The following is a 19,931-nucleotide window of genomic DNA, read 5'->3' on the forward strand; positions in this document are numbered from 1 at the left end:
ACAACGGGTTCTCTGATTCATCTGAAAATATCAAGGCAGGTAGATCTTTACCTGATAAACAATTTCACCCTGTCAGATTTGCTCTAAATGCTTTGGTTTCATAGTTATAAGCCAAAATCTACATTTTACCCCTATGTTCTATTTCTAGCCATGGCAGCCATCTTGATTGGCGGGCCGGGTCACCGGACCTTTTTTTAAAACTAGATGATGATTCTGGCCAAGTTTGGTTAAATTTGGACCAGTAGTTTCAGAGGAGAAGATTTTTGTAAAGGTTAACAGACGACGACGACGGACGCCAAGTGATGAGAAAAGCTCACTTGGCCCTTTGGGTCAGGTTTTCTAAAAATCTGAACTACCACCTTGTTTCTAGAATTTTTAACATCGCATCCATTATATAATCGATAATCGAAAATCAATTCAGATAGCATCACTTTACAATGATGCTAAAAGGTCTAATGAGAATCCTTCCATCATTCTACAAAGAGACCATTAATGCTGTTAATGACATTAGATTAATAAGTCGTAGAATGATCATATTTAATCTTATAAAATGTATCGTGTATTTATCAGATAACAACCTCAAAAAACATTTTACAAAATCTCATCAAAAATAGACAATGATAGATAATTCTAAACTCTAATACCAAAGAAATAAATAAAATAACATTAATAATGCAGAATTATCTTCATTATGTTTCTTTATTCTGTCCAGAAACAAGTCATGCATGCCTTTAAAAGGAACCATTTCTAAACAAGTGGTGAAAATTATTGTTATTCTTCACAATAGTTAATAAGATAAAATGAGACAAGAACTTTCTAACGTGTTGTTTTCATTTTTTAGTCGTAGTATAAATAAGCAAATATGTACAATAAACAAAATTCTACATGTTCTACATAAATTTATTGTAAACTGATCATAAAGAATGGCATATTAGCAATACTAGTGGTTGCAAACAGATCTTTTGTTTTAATTCCATTCCAAACAGAAATATACTTTTCTGTTCTTATTGCTTCAAAGGTTGAAGGGAAACTTATGACTACTTAATAAATAACTACTCTTTCATTTACCCCATCTACGTTGTGTGTGTTACTTTATGAAATACTTCATTGAATTCCCTCCTTATCCAAGGGGAAGGACAGTAGTTCTCCCCACATACTCTATGATTTAGCTAAGTTTGCTAAACATGGTTTTAAACACTAACCATCAGTCAATAATCTAGTCCACAGAAAATATCTAGCTGCAACTTGCATGGATATAAAATCAGTCAGATAGATGTTTTTATTACATTTCATATTTCTTAATGTCAAACACACCTTCATATACATACTAACCAAACACACCAATATACAATCACTCAAAACTTATCTATAGAGATCAAATATAGCATTTCACATATTTTCATAATTTTTATTTTTTTGGAAGGACATTTTTATGTAAAATGCTGAAAAATTTAGAAATGTCTTAAACACAGTTTTGGTTTTTTGTCCTTATGTCTTTAGTAAGTTATGCACCACGTCTGCCACAAGCTTACATGATAAGTGAACATGCACAATATTTCACATAAGATTAAGAGTAAACAATGGTTTAAAATTTCTAATATCTTGCTTCTCAGTTATAACAAAATAAATCCATAATTTTAGTGTAATGACAGTTCAAAATAAAATATATTATGCAAAAAATATCAATTGTTTTTTTTCTGTGGTCCCAAATTGTGCCGAAATCCTGAAAAAATCAGTTTTCTTTCTTTCTTCTTTCCTTCATATTGTACATTGATATAAATTTGAAGCATGATGCACATATAAATAGAAATTGACACAAATTAGCACTATGATGTAGCTGCTGCTTCAGCAACAGGTACATTTTGTCCAGTAGCAGCCACTGTGGACTGTGCCACATCACTCCCTAACATAATGCCACCAGCAGATCCGGCATCGTTGGGTAACGTAGAATCACCTTGAGATGTTGTTGGTAGAGTAAAGTTTGTAGGCATGTTAGGTAACGGTGCTGGGGCTGGCATGGGGAAACCTGCTGGTAATGTTACACCGCTGGCTGTTCCTCCTAAAAAAAAATCAAAGTGCAAAAGTGCTGTAAAGGCAGTAAAGTCAAGTTTTCATTCTTATATATACAAAACCAAGTAATCATAACTTAAGTCATGTAAGTATCAGAGGAAAAATACACAAAAGTTTACTTAAAAGTGAGAAGGGATGTATTCATTAATTTACTATTACGATAAATCAATTACATATGCACAATGAGTTTGAACTCTAAACCAGGTACAAGAAAAGCCCAAAACATAGTTTTTCAAGCATCATTAACTATTATTAATATTTTTTCTTTTCTTTTTTAATGGATGGCAGTTCCTTGATATTCTTTTTTTACAACTTTGTAGATATTTTGACATACATGAAGCATTGACATCTGTTTAATTTTGAAGTTTTAATTCAGCTCCAGTTATACATGACAAAAAGATGTTCATTAATCTAAATTCAGTTTATATGGTTACAAGAATATAATACCTGGTAATGTACTTGAAAATGATGATAGGGGAGGTAACTGCCCAGGCGGCATCCCCGCTATAGAGATAGGTGTTGTTAATGGTGGCATCGACATATTCCCTAAATTAGGCATGGTTGGTAGTGGAAAATCTGAAATATAAAAATAATCTTATTTACAAAAGAGAACATACATATATAATTAATCTTAATGTAATTTAGAAACAAATGCAAAAAATTACCATAAATTTTAAAAGTTAAATTCCATTAATTAAGAAATTTAACAAATTTATTTATAGACATCCTACTTTTTTCCATTCCAATAGTGTTAAAGTTCAATTCAATAAACATGAGCCAAAACAAGTGTATAACATTGTATTTGTTTATAATGCAGACAATAGATAGACAAACAAACTTGTGTATTACAGGAGTATAACTGACTCATAACTAACAAGAATGTGTTCATAGAACACAGATGCCACATCTGCACTATCACTTTCTATGTTCAGTGGACCCTGAAAACTAGGTAAAATCTCTAATTTGGCATTAAAATAAGAAAGATCATATCATAGGGAACATATCCATGTGTATAAGTTTCAAGTTGATTGGACTTCAACTTCATCAAAAACGACCTCCACCAAAAACTTTAACCTGGAGCGGGACAGACGGACGGACAGACGAACGAACAAACAGACGGATGCACACACCAGAAAACATAATGCCCATGAATGGGGCTTAATAAAAAGTGGACACAGATATATGTCTCACCTGAATTAAATTTTGAAAGTGAAATGCAAATGGGGAAATTAAAATAACAATACTTTAACATGTAAAATATTCAAGACATTCAAAGTAAATTACCCATGACTAAACTTACAAATCAGATGATTACCTCAAACATGTCAAACCTAAATATATGAGGTCAAAGTGAGATTATACCTACTTGATGGAATAGCTGCACTGCTTGCTTAAAGTAAGGGAAAGATTGAAATGGAACCCCACCCACTTGACTTTGAGGTGAAGGTCAGATAATACTAACTTGATGGAATGGCTGCACCACTTGCTGTAAAGTTTGGGAAAGGTTGTAACGGAACACCGCCCACTTGATTTTGACCTGCTGTTCCTACTGATGTTGGTAATACAGGTATTGTTGGTGTTCCTAGAAATAAAAAAAAAATCATAATTTGTCCAAACATTTATTATTAAGAAACCATATTTAAAAAATAAATGAAATTTGTTTTGTTAACAGGTAATATTTTTCAATATTTTTAATATTTAGTTTGTTTGAAATGTTTTGAGACGCAGAGATGATTTACAATTTGAGACCATATATTACCGTGTCTTTTTAATTTGCTGTTATCGAAATTTACCAGATATAAGAGAACCTATCAACTGCTATAGTACTAGTGTTGTTTAAACTTTTGAAACAATTCAATTGAAAATAAAAGTATGTAACTAAATAAAATGCCTCCCTGGGTGCAGTCTAATACGACGGATAACTAGCCATGAACAGTTGGTACCATTTGGACACAATATTCAACCTTGATACTGTCTGAATTTGGATTGTGAACAAATTTTTGACAATTTAAAGGTTCATGACACAAAATAAATGTGATGACAGATATTTAAAATTTGAAATGGGTTTTAATAGCAGTAGTACAAAAACCAAACAATTCAATGGTAAGTAAAAGTATGTAGTATTTTAAAACAATTCTTTCATCTATATAAGCCTGTAGCTTAAACCAGCGTTGTAATAAATCTCCTCTAGGCTGAAGAACAATATTTACCTGTATTTAATGATATATTTGTTATCCCAGCTGTTAAATCTGTACCTTGTAAAGGTGAACTTGATAAATTTACCTGAAATTGACCAAATAAATGAACAATTGTAAATAAATATGATTCAATATCAAACCTTTTCCACCATTATGAATAGACCAGAATATAATTCCTTTACAATCTTTGAAACAAAAAGCAAAGTTTTTAAAAGGCAATAACTACAAACTAGAACATTGAGTAAACACACATAGCTATACATCTTTATAGACTATAAATGTTTAAGTCCATAAAATATTACAAAAAGGATATAGGAGTTTTCTAGGAGTATGATATCCCGCTATGCACATCCTGAGTCTACTACAATAACACCAGTCAAGCCAGTAAGAAGGAGTTGTGCTTAGAACAGAATATCCAAAAAAAAATTGCAAGATTACAATAAGTTAATTTAATTATCTCCCCTTTCACATGCTACATTACATTTCTTTGTTTACATCCTCATGATCCTCATATTTATGTGTAAATTGTCATTAATACCCATCTAATCTTTTGAGTTGTGCTTTAGATAGATAGGTTATTATTCAAGAAAGTAAATTTGATTATCTCCCTTTTAATATGTTGAATTAATTATATTCCTCTGTGAACATCCTGGTGTAGCCATTGAAGTTTTCTACAATTGCTAAAATTTTAATGAAAAGTTGCTCTGACAGGACATGTACAGATGAACTGAAATTGGAAGAATGAATGGTCTGATTTTTAATCAGGTTACTGTATATTTTAAAAGTTTACCTCAGCAAAACCGTCAGGTGTCTTCTGTGGATTAGGTACTATTACTGCTTCATTTAATGATTTTAGAGGATTTGAACTTGGAAACTGTCGTTTAGGTATTCTATGTAAATATCCATATCCTATCCCACAGCCAAGGCTGAAATAGACACATGTTAAATAATTAAACACATAATACTTTGTTATTTTTAATTTTATTCATAAAGTTCTGTGCTGTCTAGTGGCACATTTAAATGTTCTACACAATATTCAAATTAAAATAAATACAAGAAAACTGTATTTTATATTAAGCTCTGATGACATCAATTGGTGATTTGATGGTTGCAAATTAAGTTTACTGGCAAAGTGTATATTGTTATCTCCATTCTAATGAAACTGACAGAAAACAACATCAAATCATAAATTAAAAATTTGTCATAATCTTTAGCATTTATTTCCATACCATCAATTGTGAATTATGCCATGAAAAAGGTTCACATTTATATGGTTTCTAGAAAGGCAATCATCATTATCATAAGATACACATATAACTCTAATCCTTGACCTACCTTCCCTCGCCTCCCCAAGCTCCATTGGGTGTAATTGTAACTTCCCTACATGCATCACTGTCTGTGTTGTACACATATAATCTCAATGGCTTCCCTTCATGGTTTTCTATCAAGGTGAATAAATCCTCTGTCTGTAAAATAAGTATAAACATAGATGAAAATAAGATGAATATTGCTTAGGTCTAAGTTAATTTAAAATAATGTCCATAGCATTTCTTGACACTTTCATTTTGGAATAATAGAACTGTTATTGAAGATTTGCAACCATCAATTGGGGAATTGATAGTCTCAAATGGGAATTTCACTGCCATACATTTATATGTAATCATAGTGTAGGAGAAAAGGCAATAAGGCACTTCATTAGGTCTCTGATGGAGGTATGTCTCATGGGTAATCGTACCACATCTTCTTATTTATATATATTTCAGTACCTCCACTCTGCAGACATAAGGAATGCTGTCTGTGAGTTGACACACCATAGCATCAGATTTTAATGATTTGGGTGGTACAAAACATGGTTTTTGAGTATGTGAGCTGGATATGTTTTCAGTGAATGTATCCTACAAACAGATTGATAAGGTGTATCATAGTTTGTTTTGATCATGGTAATCATGATTGTTAACTGATAAGGTGTTTCATCATTTGTTTTGATCATGGTAAGCATGATTGTTAATTGATAAGGTGTATCATAGTTTGTTTTGATCATGGTAATCATGATTGTTAATTGATAAGGTGTATCATAGTTTGTTTTGATCATGGTAATCATGATTGTTAACTGATAAGGTGTATCATAGTTTGTTTTGATCATGGTAATCATGATTGTTAATTGATAAGGTGTATCATAGTTTGTTTTGATCATGGTAATCACGATTGTTAATTGATAAGGTGTATCATCGTTTCTTTTGATCATGGTAATCATGATTGTTAATTGATAAGGTGTATCATAGTTTGTTTTGATCATGGTAATCATGATTGTTAATTGATAAGGTGTTTCATCGTTTGTTTTGATCATGGTAATCATGATTGTTAACTGATAAGGTGTTTCATCGTTTCTTTTAATCATGGTAATCATGATTGTTAATTGATAAGGTGTATCATAGTTTGTTTTGGTTATGGTAATCATGATTGTTAATTGATAAGGTGTTTCATCGTTTCTTTTAATCATGGTAATCATGATTGTTAATTGATAAGGTGTATCATAGTTTGTTTTGGTTATGGTAATCATGATTGTTAATTGATAAGGTGTTTCATCGTTTCTTTTAATCATGGTGATCATGATTGTTAATTGATAAGGTGCATCATAGTTTGTTTTGATCATGGTAATCATGACATAGTAATCATGATTGGTAATTGATAAGGTGTATCATAGTTTGTTTTGATCATGGTAATCATGATTGTTAATTGATAAGGTGTATCATAGTTTGTTTTGGTCATGGCAATCATGATTGTTAATTGATAAGGTGTGTCATAGTTTGTTTTGGTCATGGTAATCATGATTGTTAATTGATAAGGTGTATCATCGTTTGTTTTGATCATGGTTATCATGATTGTTAATTGATAAGGTGTATCATAGTTTGTTTTGATCATGTTTGTATTATGAAGCTTGAAAAACAAACAAAAAGCTAACATATCAATTATTGTCATCCAACTTATTTATAGCCAGTCATTTGTTTTCACAACTTTAGCATGTAGAAAAATAATGTGATTTTAAATCCTCTTGTATGTCAATGTATACATAGTATATTTGTTGAACTTGGATTTTTCCTTTTTGACTACATCTAGTAAATTAGAAAATTGTGAAAATGAATTGCTGATTTGATTATAAATAGTCTTGTATATCAAAATAAATTTATCAAACTTGGACCTTTCCTTTTTGACTACTACTATCAAGAAAATATTAAAATTGTAAAAATAAATTACTGTGAAATGGACGAGAAAAAAGGTAAAAGCAGAATTAATTATCTTCAAAATTAAATTGGTTCACTGTACATTAAATATACTAAAATAATTTCAAATATATAAATATTACTATTAAAGCTATGTCAATATAAAAATTATGAGCTTTATACAATGATAAATGAAAGGATATGTGTAACTAGCTATAGTCATTAAAGTGTGGAGTGATATTGAAACCAAAACAGGAATTTTATGGACACATTTCGTGACAAATATTATTCCAAAAAGAATATCTTGTGCGTTGTTGTCATTTATCTTTTTCTAAACTTTGGTAGTTTTTCATTTTATATAAAGTGCAAGTAAAATTCTAATATAAAAATATAAAGAAAAAGAATTTATCATAATTTGGTTTGTTAAAAATTAAACACATTTTAACAATAACTATATGTTAAAACAGAAAATAATATTGTTTCTTCTGAGAGAATCATATACATGATAAAACCAAATCTAAAAATAGTAATGTCACATCTAGTAGTATAATTTTAGCTCAAACTGCTATGTAAAGATATTCAAAGATATATCTAAGCAAATCCTAGTCCACCTGAGTGTCTATATCATATCATAAAGTCAATTTCTACTGATCAAGAATCATTATAACATCAAATATAGAAAAAAATATGCTGTAAAGGCAAGTTCCATTAAATTCATACAGAGTTATTTCCCCTTATTTTGCTATGTATAGAACATCTATCCATATATCTATATCTATACAACAAAAACATAAAGATTACATGCATATCTGCATACATGAATTAATTCAATAAAGTGCTAGAGGGAAATATTACTCAGCTTATATTTATCATGGATTGTGTTTTGTTCATATATTAACAGCATAATAAATATATGTTTTCATTTGAGCAGTGATTAATTAATCAGTCTCTACAAAAACTTCATGACTTCTACACCTAAAATTCAATAACCAATTCATTTGGCTGATCAAGAAAATTTTACTCATCAGAATACATTTTCACTAGCCTTGGGACCATATATGGCTTGTGGTAAATCATGCAGGCTATTTTTTTAAATACTTAAAATGATAAAATATGATTTTTGGCAGAACTTGTAAAGATTTATACTGCTTTTGAAAAGGGACTTTCAGTTTTGAATTTTCCTCAGCGTTCAGTATTTTTGTGATTTTACTTTTTACATGAATATGTCTTGGATAAGACAAAAGATGCAAGTTTTTGATAGCCAAAAGTCGAAATTAAGTTGTTATATATATGATCTAGATACCCATTGGACAGGTTGTGTTATAAATAGTACACTATGTATTTTTTTGTTATGGTTGCATTTTACCTTTCTGTCATTATCATTAAATAGTACCGGGGGAAACTACAATCATAAAAATAAGGGAAATTAACTAGAAAATATACATCTCAGCTAAAAAAAGGTGGCGAAGTTACCTCTTATTCATTTTATGCATCAAATTTAGGCTGCAGCTAGTAATCAAAATATTATTAGAAATAAGTTTTAGTAATGAAATGTGTTAAACTTTTCCCAATTCTGTGAGATTTGTACATATTTCAAAAGTCTGATTTAGAGTTACAATAAGACCTATATAGAATTAATTACCTCATGTAATACTGAATCTGCTCCAATGATATAATCTGTATGGGATTTGAGTCCTGCCAAATCAGCTGGTGAATTAGGATTAACTTCCTACAAATAACAATCAGAATGATGTTTTCTTATCAGATACAGATAATCACAGAAAATAAACCATACTTATATAATTCTTTCAAACTATCAATTTTGCCAGAAATGTTAATAAAATATGACTTTTTCTTTTTGATAGTTGATTTTTTGTGTTGCATGTCTCATGAGTAAAACCCATTCCAACAGGTATTTAGTTTGTTCTAAAGTTGTGCTATTAAACATTCGTTTGAAGTCATAAATCATGCCATTAATCTTTTATTAATTGTTTCACTTGTTTAAGTATGTATATCTATAAAGCTTACAAATACAGTATTAGTTTTACTCATTGTTAAACTGCAGTTGCTAACATCCATGTAGTTTGGTCTCTGTTGAATTAAATGGCAATCATACCACATCTCGTATTTCTTAGATCTATTTGATGTATCAATAATTTCTACCTACCAACACATGCCAAACATTCTCATTGGCTCCTTCAAAGGAACAGAATCTGAAATAGAATAAAATAATCTATTCATCTTCAAAAACCCAATGCACTATCATCATGATTATGTTGTTTGGGATCCTCACAGGGAGTATGTGAGAATATTTCCAGAAAACAAGTTAAGATTTCAAACATGTTTGCTAATGAAAAAGTATGTTTTCATTTTATAGATCTTTAATGTCTTTTTAAATTATTTTTTTGAAATTTTAGAATTAAAAGGTAAAGACTGTATTCATTTAACATTACATTGTACAATGCATTGCAGATTATCTTCTTTAATTATAGTTCTATGGTTCAAATGTGATTATGGACAAAGAAAGATAACTCCAATTCTAAATATCACTTCATTTATTTCTTCAGAACAGATCTATTTTAGATTCATACAAACAATAGTATGCCAGCATATTTAACATAATAACCTTTAACAGTAGAATATTTTTTTCAATTTTCTATTGATTTTATTGGCCAGTAGTATAATTCATACATGTCTGGGTTAATATGTCAGTGGTCAAGATAGAAAACTATAACTCTGCATTTAAATGTTGAAACCACTATATTTTTATATAAAATACAACTCTTACCTGATACTAACACCAAGAAGTCCTTCCCCACCCCAGTTATGACTAGGTATAATTGTGGCTTCTCTTACTGATTGGGTTTTACTGCTGTATACAACCATTTTGACTTCTTTCTCAATGTTTGCTCTCAATAAACTTTTCAAAGTATCATCATCTTGATTCTGAAATGTAAATTGTTTAAAGTGACAATCAAGCTAAAATGTAGTGAAATACTTGTAATTCAAAGGATTTCAAATACATAAAGCACATCTCTAACAGCTCCAGAATTAAATGGGGAATGTGTCTATGGGATACATATGATAGACACCTGACTTACATATAATGTTATAAAGGGACATAGCTTAAGAACAGTGAAAGTGAGGCTACAAAACTTTATACTTGATCTGAGTTTTGTGTTGGTGAGCATATTGTATAAAATTGAGAATGGAAATGGGGACTGTGTCAAAGAGACAACAACCTGACCATAGAACAGACAACAGCCGAGGGTCAACAACAGGTCTTCAATGCAGCAAGAAATTCCCAAACCTGGAAGCGTCCTTCAGCTGGCCCATAATGTATTTCTTAATATTTGGTTGAGGCAAACTTCAGTTAGGGAAAGGAAACAAAAAGTTCAGCAAAATTTCCATTAGTAAAGAGGCATAACTCTAGAATGGTAAAAGTGATCTGTTGGTTTTTTTTTTTGTGGTAATAAGCATTGTGTATAAGTTTCATTACATTTGGTTAAAGGAAACAATCTGGAAATTTTTAGAACTAACCACATTAGAGTGCTAACGATGCAATTTTCCATATATATATTTAATGTTTCCAAGGGGCATAACTAATTTTAAAATTATTGAGCCGCACTGATTTTCCCACTTGTCATGCTTGTCCAAGATACAGCTAATACATGTAATATAAACCTATAATATTAATTTTATAAAAATCTGGCAAGAACTGTACATGTGAGAGCTAGCACCAACAAGACTGATTGTATGGACGCCTTGCATTTCTATGTCCCCTTTAACCATTGCAGGGGGGACAAAAATCTACATGATTTCCATTTAAATTTTTTTTTTTCTCTGTCTTTTTTGTATTTAAACTATTAACAAGGCAATCAAATTGACTAGACAAGCTGCTAGTACTGAATAATTTGTGACATAGAAAATATAAGTTACGCCAGATCAAATTATATAAATTGTCATTTTTTCTATCAAAGCACTTTGCTAATACTACATGTACATGATGTAATCACTCTATACCTACCAGTCTTGTATTTCCAATAGCAACAATGAAGTCAAAGAAAGCCTCTAACCCTGCCTTATGTCCAGGGGATCCTGGTTGTACCTACAAAATAAGATTACTAAAATGAAAATTGGCAGATTATAAAGTACTATTATTAAGCAAGACTTTCATTTCTTGATGGTGTTAGTGATTCAGTAATGTATCCTCTGTGTACAGTAGATCTGCACCTGGATCATGTGTTAGTGATTCAGTAATGTATCCTGTGTACAGTAGATCTGCACCTGGCTCATGTGTTAGTGATTCAGTAATGTATCCTGTGTACAGTAGATCTGCACCTGGATCATGTGTTAGTGATTCAGTAATGTATCCTGTGTAAAGTAGATCTGCACCTGGATCATGTGTTTCTTATGCATACCATGAACTGAATGCATGTTCTCTTTGTATTATATCATCTAATCAAAGGAATTAATCTTGTACCAGTTGATGTGTAAAATCTACATCATGTAATCCTAGTGTCACACATGTAATATACATGTACACTGTAACAAGCATGTACATGAATGCATAGTTAACTGATTGTAACATGTGATGATGTGTTTGAAATAGTTTAACTGAAATTTATCTGATGCTGATCATGATTTTTACAAATCTAATAGGGTTGCTTAATTGCATTTTAAATTTATGAGAAAACACAGTCACCTTCATTGATTGCTGATTGCTTAACAGCCACATGATACAGTGGCAAATATTTCATGCATATTCAGGCAATCATATGAAAAGATACATTCATCAAATAAACAAACTTATTTACATTTATAGCTAAACACAACGCAATAAATTCAATAATTGATAAGTGACCAGAGTTGTCTTCCAAACTTTTCATAAGTGCAGTGTTTTCCCTAGGCTATTCATGCATGGCGGTACCGCTACGCATAAAATTTCGGCCGCCATGCATTTATCATACCCGCTATGCATCCCGCTATGTGTGAAATTTTCATTATCTTATAATATGAAGTGACAATTGACAAAACTCTACAGGTGTTTCAAACTCACTAGACTGATAATTGATCGTAATTAGATGCAACGCTATGATTTTACAACCACGTTGATTAGATGGAACAACATTCAATACTTCGATTGCATAATAGAAATCGGGAGTTCAAATTGTTTTAATGATAAATATTATAGCCTGATACAGCTTCCAAATATCCTTCCGTGAAAAAATAAAAAGTAACCCTTTTGCAGTATAAATTTTACGTTTTGAAATCATGTCTGATATCGAAATATTTATATCAAACGCAGTTGATTAGTTGTAACAGAGAATACACATCATTGGGCTGAAACATGATGCAACTTTGACCTCCGTAGCAGAGTTCAAAAAATGTATGGGTCACTGAATATTCACAATTCAGATCGTTTTTGTTTTGATGTTTTTATTTTTGAAACTGATCTTTCAAACTAGTTTTAATCCAGAAGAAAGTAAAAACATTGCTCGACTGTACCTTAAGTTGAATATCTATATCCAAATTAAATTAATTAAAACTGTAATCCATGATCACAAATTGAATGCTTTGTTTACAATTGTTGAAAGCCATGTGCTTTTTGGCGGGAAAATTCGGGAAACCCCTTATTAACAGGAAACAGTTACATTTCATTGTTATTTATAGACAGTAGGAATTTCATTTTGGAAATCATTTTGATTAACTGCTAAGATTTATTCATGAAAAATTAATAATTTCTTGGGGTGAAACTGATAATACTTTTTTTATGAAAATAATTTACATCTAGGAGTATGGAAAGGGGGGCTGTTTTTTTTTGGTTTTTTTTTTCTCAATAATATTACAAATATATATAAAGTTCACCAGTCTGAAAATACATGGTTAAATGGATTTTAATTCTGAAAAACTCATGTTTATTTAATTCCTTTATTATTTCCATCATAATCAGAAACAAGCTACATGTATAAGGTATTTCAAACATATATTTTTGGCTTTTATATAAGAACATTCAAGACTATTAATATGTATGTACCTGTAGTAAAAACAAACCTGGTAAGGCCTAAAAAAATTCTACAGGGCCCTTGAAAAAACTTTTGGATCCAGGCTGGCCTTGAGAGAAAATGTTAAGTATTGTGCCTGACTGCATGTATTGCAGATTTATGTGAAGTTTTTAAACTGACATGCACAATTCATTTCACAAGTGTAATAAAAATAATTCTACAAAACAACGCCGCACATCGCGTTGCAAATTTATCTTAGACCCACCATGCATCAAGAATTTTCTAGGGAAGACACTGAAGTGGTCTGCATAGTTTTTTATACAGGTCTGAGTAGTCTTTTATTTAGACTGGTTCATCATGTAATCATGGGCATATTTTTCAATACTGTTGTGAACCTAAACTATATATATATTTCCAACCATTGGTCCATTGAAATTGCTAACCAAATTCAACTTTAGGAAGAGGACACTGCTTATTTTGTGCCAAAAAAATGTTGTATTTTGGAAGGATATCTTGAAATTGTATAATCCTAGCTGAGCTACACATTACTTATGATTACACTTGTTGATTTCATTGTACAAAATGATACAACTGTCATATATGTTTTAACTATTTGGACAAACTAGGGAAAACACCAACTTCCCAAAAACAGGTCATCAGTAACATTTCTTTGTTTGAAGTGTTTACAATGGATTAATCATGTTTCTTTGAAAAGTTTAATGGAATTGAATTATTGACGCCATACAACAATCAATTTAACATTGTGGCATTCAATATTTTGTATTATGAAGTCAAAATTTTACGGGAACCTTTGAGATGTTTAATAATGGCAGACAAATAGTAATAAGGTGTATGCAAATAAGATGTTTGCTTCCTATAGGCATGAACTATACACCTTGTTGCTTTTTGTCTGCCATACTAATCATCACAAAGGTTCCCTTAAAATTCTAACTTCACAATATAAAATATCTGAAGCCGCAATGGAAAAGTCATTGTTGTATGATGTCAAATTAAGTTCAACCAGCACAGATTCTTGGGTCAAGCGAAACAGATATCCATAGTCCTAATAGCATACACCTTATCGATATTCCAAGCTGACCAAAGAATCTGTCCCCTTTGAACTATAAAATGTATCGATGTCATACAACAATCATTTTTCCATTGTGGCGTCAGATATTTTGTATTATTTATGAAGTCAAAATTTTACAGGAACCTGTATGATGTCCAGTAATTGCGGTCAAATAGCAATAAGATCATGTGTATAGAAAGGCATCCAAGCAAGCAATCAAAGTCACATAATCATTTTGAAACGAGATCAAGTCACCTTAAAGCTTCTCCAGGTGAAGGGTTTGTGTGTACTCAACAGCTAATTTCTGGGTGTAAACACAGCCATATGTATGTATGTATGTATGTACGAAGATCCCCCCGTGAACGGAGCACCCCTCGATTGCTGCGAGGGTACAGTGGAATCCATGTACACTCCCTATCAGGATTAATGGAGATGTGTCACTAACTTATATACAACCCACCACCAGGACAATCCCCAACCCAACACAGAGAAGTCTGTTATTATGGTGGAGGAAGCCGAAGAACTCAGAGGGAACCACCGGGCCACTCGGTGGAAACAGACAAACCAGAGAGATATCAGAAATTTGATCTCCAGGTCAAAGCAGGGGACAACTTTGACCAACCGAGGCCCCCAAAGTACCCATTCTAGTTTAAACTCCGGTCTGGGTACCAGAGATGTGTGTGAGAGGGTGAAAATTACCCTTCTGATGTGCTGATATTTTTAGCACCCCGAGTGAGAATCGAACTCGGGACCTTCAGCACTGTAGCTGTAGAGGGGGAGGGGTAGGGATACCATTGACTCTGGGTCCTAAAGCACCGGATTGCCCACAGATTCATAGTGGACATACTTTTAGATTTTACCGTACATATACTTTTATCACAATGCAGTAATTTCGTATGAACACTGAACTTTTAGATTTTTAAGAGCAAACATTTTTTAAACATGGAGCTTTAAATACGTATTTTAACCAGGCAAAGTCGCTCTCTATATATATATATTCCGTATGTGAGGACATTCTAGATTTTAGATTATAAGCGATTAATAAGAAGCCGTTTTTATATATTAACACAAAACCCCGTGTGGATAGACTTGTTTTAACATTGATAACAATCACCATGAACTTTTATTATAACATACATGAATTTTAAAATGTCGGGAGGTGTCGTTGCGGATTGCAAACATTATCTTTAGTGATATTCATATATGTAAATAATGTACATAATGGTGGAAGGATGATCCAAAAAATTCATGGATAAATTATGGTGATGGGACCCACAGACACAGCACCAATGTAAATAATGAGCACCGCCACCCAAAGCACCCGTTCAACACACAGAAACTGTGTGGTTCTCCTTTGAAGGGGGTAAAGATACAGAGGTAAGGTAAGGTAAGGTAGCCATCGGTCTTAACCACTAGACCACGAACTCACATATTTTTCAATACTAACATTGATTGTTGAACACAAACCATCTCGGCATCTGTCCGATCACAAAAATGGCAGATAATTTCAACTTTCGGAAGCCGGTAATGGTGTTGTAGTGCAAAATTAATGTCGCATTGAGGAATAAAATATTGAAATTGGCAACACGTCGTAGCTACGCATGACTCCCGGCCCGTTGACTACAACTTACAACTTCAAGTCAAATGAAAGCCGGCGAATAATCTTCAATAATTGAAGGATCGCTAGAAACCAAAAGAAGAAGAAGAAGAAATGTCATGCATGTTTTGTGGATGTTTCTATGGGTTTTCATTAGTTCTGAAAAATGACATCACTTTCAAAGTTTTACCCTTAGAACATGGTAGCCCTCCGTTCCTCCACCTGGAATCTCTGTACTAAAGGCTGCACCCATTGACTCGGTTTCTCAAATAAATTTAGAAGCCGGTTGACGTTATAAACAAGATGGCCTCGACGTGGCATTCATTGCATTCTGGGTAAACTTACTTCCGGTTTCTAAATTGTGGACCGATTCCGGATACTGAATAAACATTTTCCGACAAAGAAAAGTAACATGTAACAAATCAAATCATATCATAATATGAGCAGTGAATATGATGATGGATGATTCGTTCCAACTCCGATTCGTACCAACCAATTCGTCCCAAGTTGCTTGGTCAGTTCGTTCCAAATTTTTCAAGAACTGGTCAGTTCGTTCCAAATTTTTCAAGAACAGTATTAAGCATTATAAACTATTTAAATAACCTTATTACATTAAAGATTTGGGAAAGATATATTGAGAATGATATAATTTGACAATTATATTAATTATTAAGGTAATTCAACAGACTGTCGGCATCGCAATGGGAACAAACTGTGCCCCTCTACTTGCCGACTTGTTTCTTTATTATTATGAGGCTGACTTCATGCAGGAACTTCTTAGGAAGAAAGATAAGAAGTTAGCAATGTCCTTTAACTCTACTTTCCGCTATATAGATGACGTACGTTCTTTCACTAAACAATTCAAAATTTGGTGACTATATGGAACGCATCTATCCCATCGAATTGGAGATAAAGGATACTACAGATACAGTTAAGTCGGCTTCATATCTTGACTTACATCTAGAAGTTGAAAACAAAACTTTACGACAAAAGAGATGATTTCAGCTTCCCAATTGTGAACTTTCCATTTCTAAGTAGCAACATTCCAGCAGCACCTGCATACGGGGTATATATCTCCCAATTGATACGATATTCCCGTGCTTGCATTTCCTATCATGATTTTCTTGATAGAGGGTTACTGCTCACAAGGAAGCTATTAAACCAAATGGTGAAGTTGAAATCATCCCTTCGTAAATTTTACGGACGCCATCCCGAGTTGGTTGACCGTTATGGAATAACCGTTTCACAAATGATATCGGATATGTTTCTTACGTCGTAACTACAATCCCCTTCCCTTTCATGAATGTGACCTACCAAATTAGACTATTTACCGGATTTGTAACCACATAAGCAACACGACGGGTGCCACATGTGGAGCAGGATCTGCTGACCATTCCGGAGCACCTGAGATCACCCCTAGTTTTTGGTGGGGTTCATGTTGTTTATTCTTTAGTTTTCTATGTTGTGTCATGTGTACTATTGTTTTTCTGTTTGTCATTTTCATTTTTAGCCCTGGCGTTGTCAGTTTGTTTTAGATTTATGAGTTTGACTGTCCCTTTGGTATCTTTCGTCCCTCTTTTAGGTAAGTATTTCATGACAATTTAATACTATTTAATATGAATAAAAAACTAACTAGTGTTATTTTAAAGAAATGGTTATCATTATAACTGCTTATTGTATTTCAATAATATGCGCACAATAAGTGTTTATGCATTCATCAAAAGAATAAAACCGTACTCACACGATGGGTAATTAGGTTGTCCTGCGAGAGCACGTTCTGTGCTGGTGATCATTGAAAATAAAGACGAAAATGGAGATTTTTGACGTTTTCTCGAATAAAAAAATGGAAGGAAACAATTGAGATGTTTTAATTTTGTTTCAACAAAACAAAGACAACCCATAAATGTACGGCATAAATGTATGACTAAATAAACAAATAATATAATACACATAAATCTGCGTTTTTCAACACATTGTTTGTTAAAATCAAACCATAAATGCCTTCAAAGTTATTATTGAAAAATGTCCTTTTATATGAAATATACAGAAAAATGGAATTGCTGATTTTTTGCCATGCACTGTACACTGATTTACACAAACACAGTGATGTACGGACATATACATAAAAAAAAAAGCTGAAACAAATTGTTAAGTCTGATTAATAATGAACTAAATCAGTTGGAACGAATTGACCATTGACTTGGTAAGAATTGACTATTGACTTGGTACGAATTCACCAAATCTGGGACGAACTGGCTTGGAACAAATTGACTAGCATTCCCTACATTAACATATATTTTGTCTAAAATAAAATAATAAGTTCAGACTGAGACTACTATAACACATAGTAGTCTCAGGTTCAGATGGAAAATGTTAAGGGAACGATCATTGAACTTCAAAAGGCAGGAGGGGGTATGGTTTTTTTCTTTAAAAAATATTCTGATTCCCAACTTGATGGGGAAAAAAAATTCTGTTCAAGCAGAGGACAAAAAAAAATATTCTGAATCCAGATCTTCACCATACCTTCTGGTGTTAAATGTTGACCAAATAATTTTGATAGCGTTGATGCACTTTGGTGAAAAAATTCTGACTCAAACAAAATACCATACCTTCCCCCTTTGAAGCTAAATGGTTGCTCCCTTATTGTTTTCTGCTGAAAATGAATTTATTGGTGACAATAATTTATAAATGACCATGCTTACATGCATTATCTTGAATGTGCTATTTTCATATCCATTTTTCTTTCTTTGCAAATTTTACAAAATTTAAAACAATAAGACATTTGTTTAATTTCAAACTATGAATACTCTTATACCATGTATACAATCCATAGCTTTATTAAATTAACTTTTTGTTGATTTTCATGAAAAGGTGGAGGATTTGTAATATTTTTTTCATCAATATATAAAAGTTGTAGCTGTTTTTTTTTTTGTTTTTTTTTTTGTATTGCAAACAACGCTTTCAGTTTGTTGAATTATTTTTACTTTCAACTTGGGAACAGTATATCTAATTGTTCCTGTTCCAACATATTGTATTCCCAGTTTCCTGCATCTCATATATATGTGATCAGCATTGCAGAGGATCATTCTGGTTGTTAAAAGAAGAGTTTGAATTTACAGTGAGCCTGTTAAGAATAATGTTTTGATCAGGTTTTACATTTTCATCTGAGCCTAAGGAACCATAAATAGGATTGTTAAGTTGATAATCTAAAGATTTTGCTATTTTCTAGGATGCTAGTTAAAATTTGAGGGGAGAACACTGCTCTGCAGTATAAATGTATTCCTAATCATCTTTTGTTTGTGGGTTTCTACATCAATTTCATGTACTAATTCTGAGTCAGTTTTATGTCATTTCTTGCATTTTGTTTTATATTAGCTTACTTTTCAAGTTTTTATAGTACGACGGCAAAATAAAATTGAGAATGGAAATGGGGAATACATGTATGTCAAAAATTTGCTTTCGAGTAATGCTATCATGTCGTCGTTGTATTCCGAAGACACATTTGGTTTCCGGACAATAACTTTAGTTTAAGTGAATCACTGAATGATCATCTCTATGAAATTGTACCAGAAGGTTTAATACACAAAAGGAAGGTTAGTCAAAAACAACATTTTTGGGGTTGTTTTTTTTCCATAATTTTTGGGATTTTTCTCCAAAAATTTACCATTTTTACATTGATTATTTCTCATCTATATATAAATGCAACAAATACTGATATGGCAGGAGATACACACGAAACAGGGTGTGTAAATTATTTTATCAGTAATTTAT

General features: G+C 32.0%; 1 protein-coding gene across 2 annotated transcripts; it reads right to left on the reverse strand.

The window, feature by feature from the left end:
* Positions 1-523: 523 nt before the first annotated feature.
* On the reverse strand, positions 524-16,538 carry LOC139502975 (Golgi reassembly-stacking protein 2-like). Of its 2 annotated transcripts, XM_071292645.1 has the most exons (12): positions 13,790-14,016; positions 11,831-12,394; positions 11,493-11,668; positions 10,278-10,468; positions 9,657-9,702; positions 9,132-9,218; positions 5,604-5,734; positions 5,059-5,194; positions 4,281-4,353; positions 3,533-3,652; positions 2,518-2,646; positions 524-2,059 (listed from the first exon to the last, which is right to left on the reverse strand). In XM_071292645.1, the coding sequence occupies exons 4-12, from the start codon at positions 10,373-10,375 to the stop codon at positions 1,827-1,829; spliced, it is 1,053 nt and encodes a 350-aa protein (XP_071148746.1). In that variant the 5' UTR covers positions 10,376-10,468; positions 11,493-11,668; positions 11,831-12,394; positions 13,790-14,016; the 3' UTR covers positions 524-1,826. The 2 variants fall into 2 exon arrangements, with proteins under 2 accessions (XP_071148746.1, XP_071148745.1); XM_071292644.1 differs by lacking the exons at positions 11,831-12,394; positions 13,790-14,016 and adding an exon at positions 16,351-16,538 and having other exon boundaries at positions 10,278-10,435; positions 11,517-11,597.
* Between the last annotated feature and the right edge of the window lie 3,393 nt (positions 16,539-19,931).

The sequence above is a fragment of the Mytilus edulis genome, chromosome 14 (genome assembly GCF_963676685.1).
Source record: "Mytilus edulis chromosome 14, xbMytEdul2.2, whole genome shotgun sequence".
NCBI classification, from domain to species: Eukaryota; Metazoa; Mollusca; class Bivalvia; order Mytilida; family Mytilidae; genus Mytilus; species Mytilus edulis.

Coding starts and splice junctions, on each gene's coding strand:
- LOC139502975 (XM_071292644.1), bottom strand. CDS start 16,413: ATGGGTGCAGCCTTTAGTACAGAGATTCCAGGTGGAGGAACGGAGGGC. Junction 9,703..10,277: donor CTTCTTGGTGTTAGTATCAG/GTAAGAGTTGTA, acceptor ATTCTATTTCAG/ATTCTGTTCCTTTGAAGGAG. Junction 5,735..9,131: donor CAGATTCAGTATTACATGAG/GTAATTAATTCT, acceptor CTTATTTTACAG/ACAGAGGATTTATTCACCTT.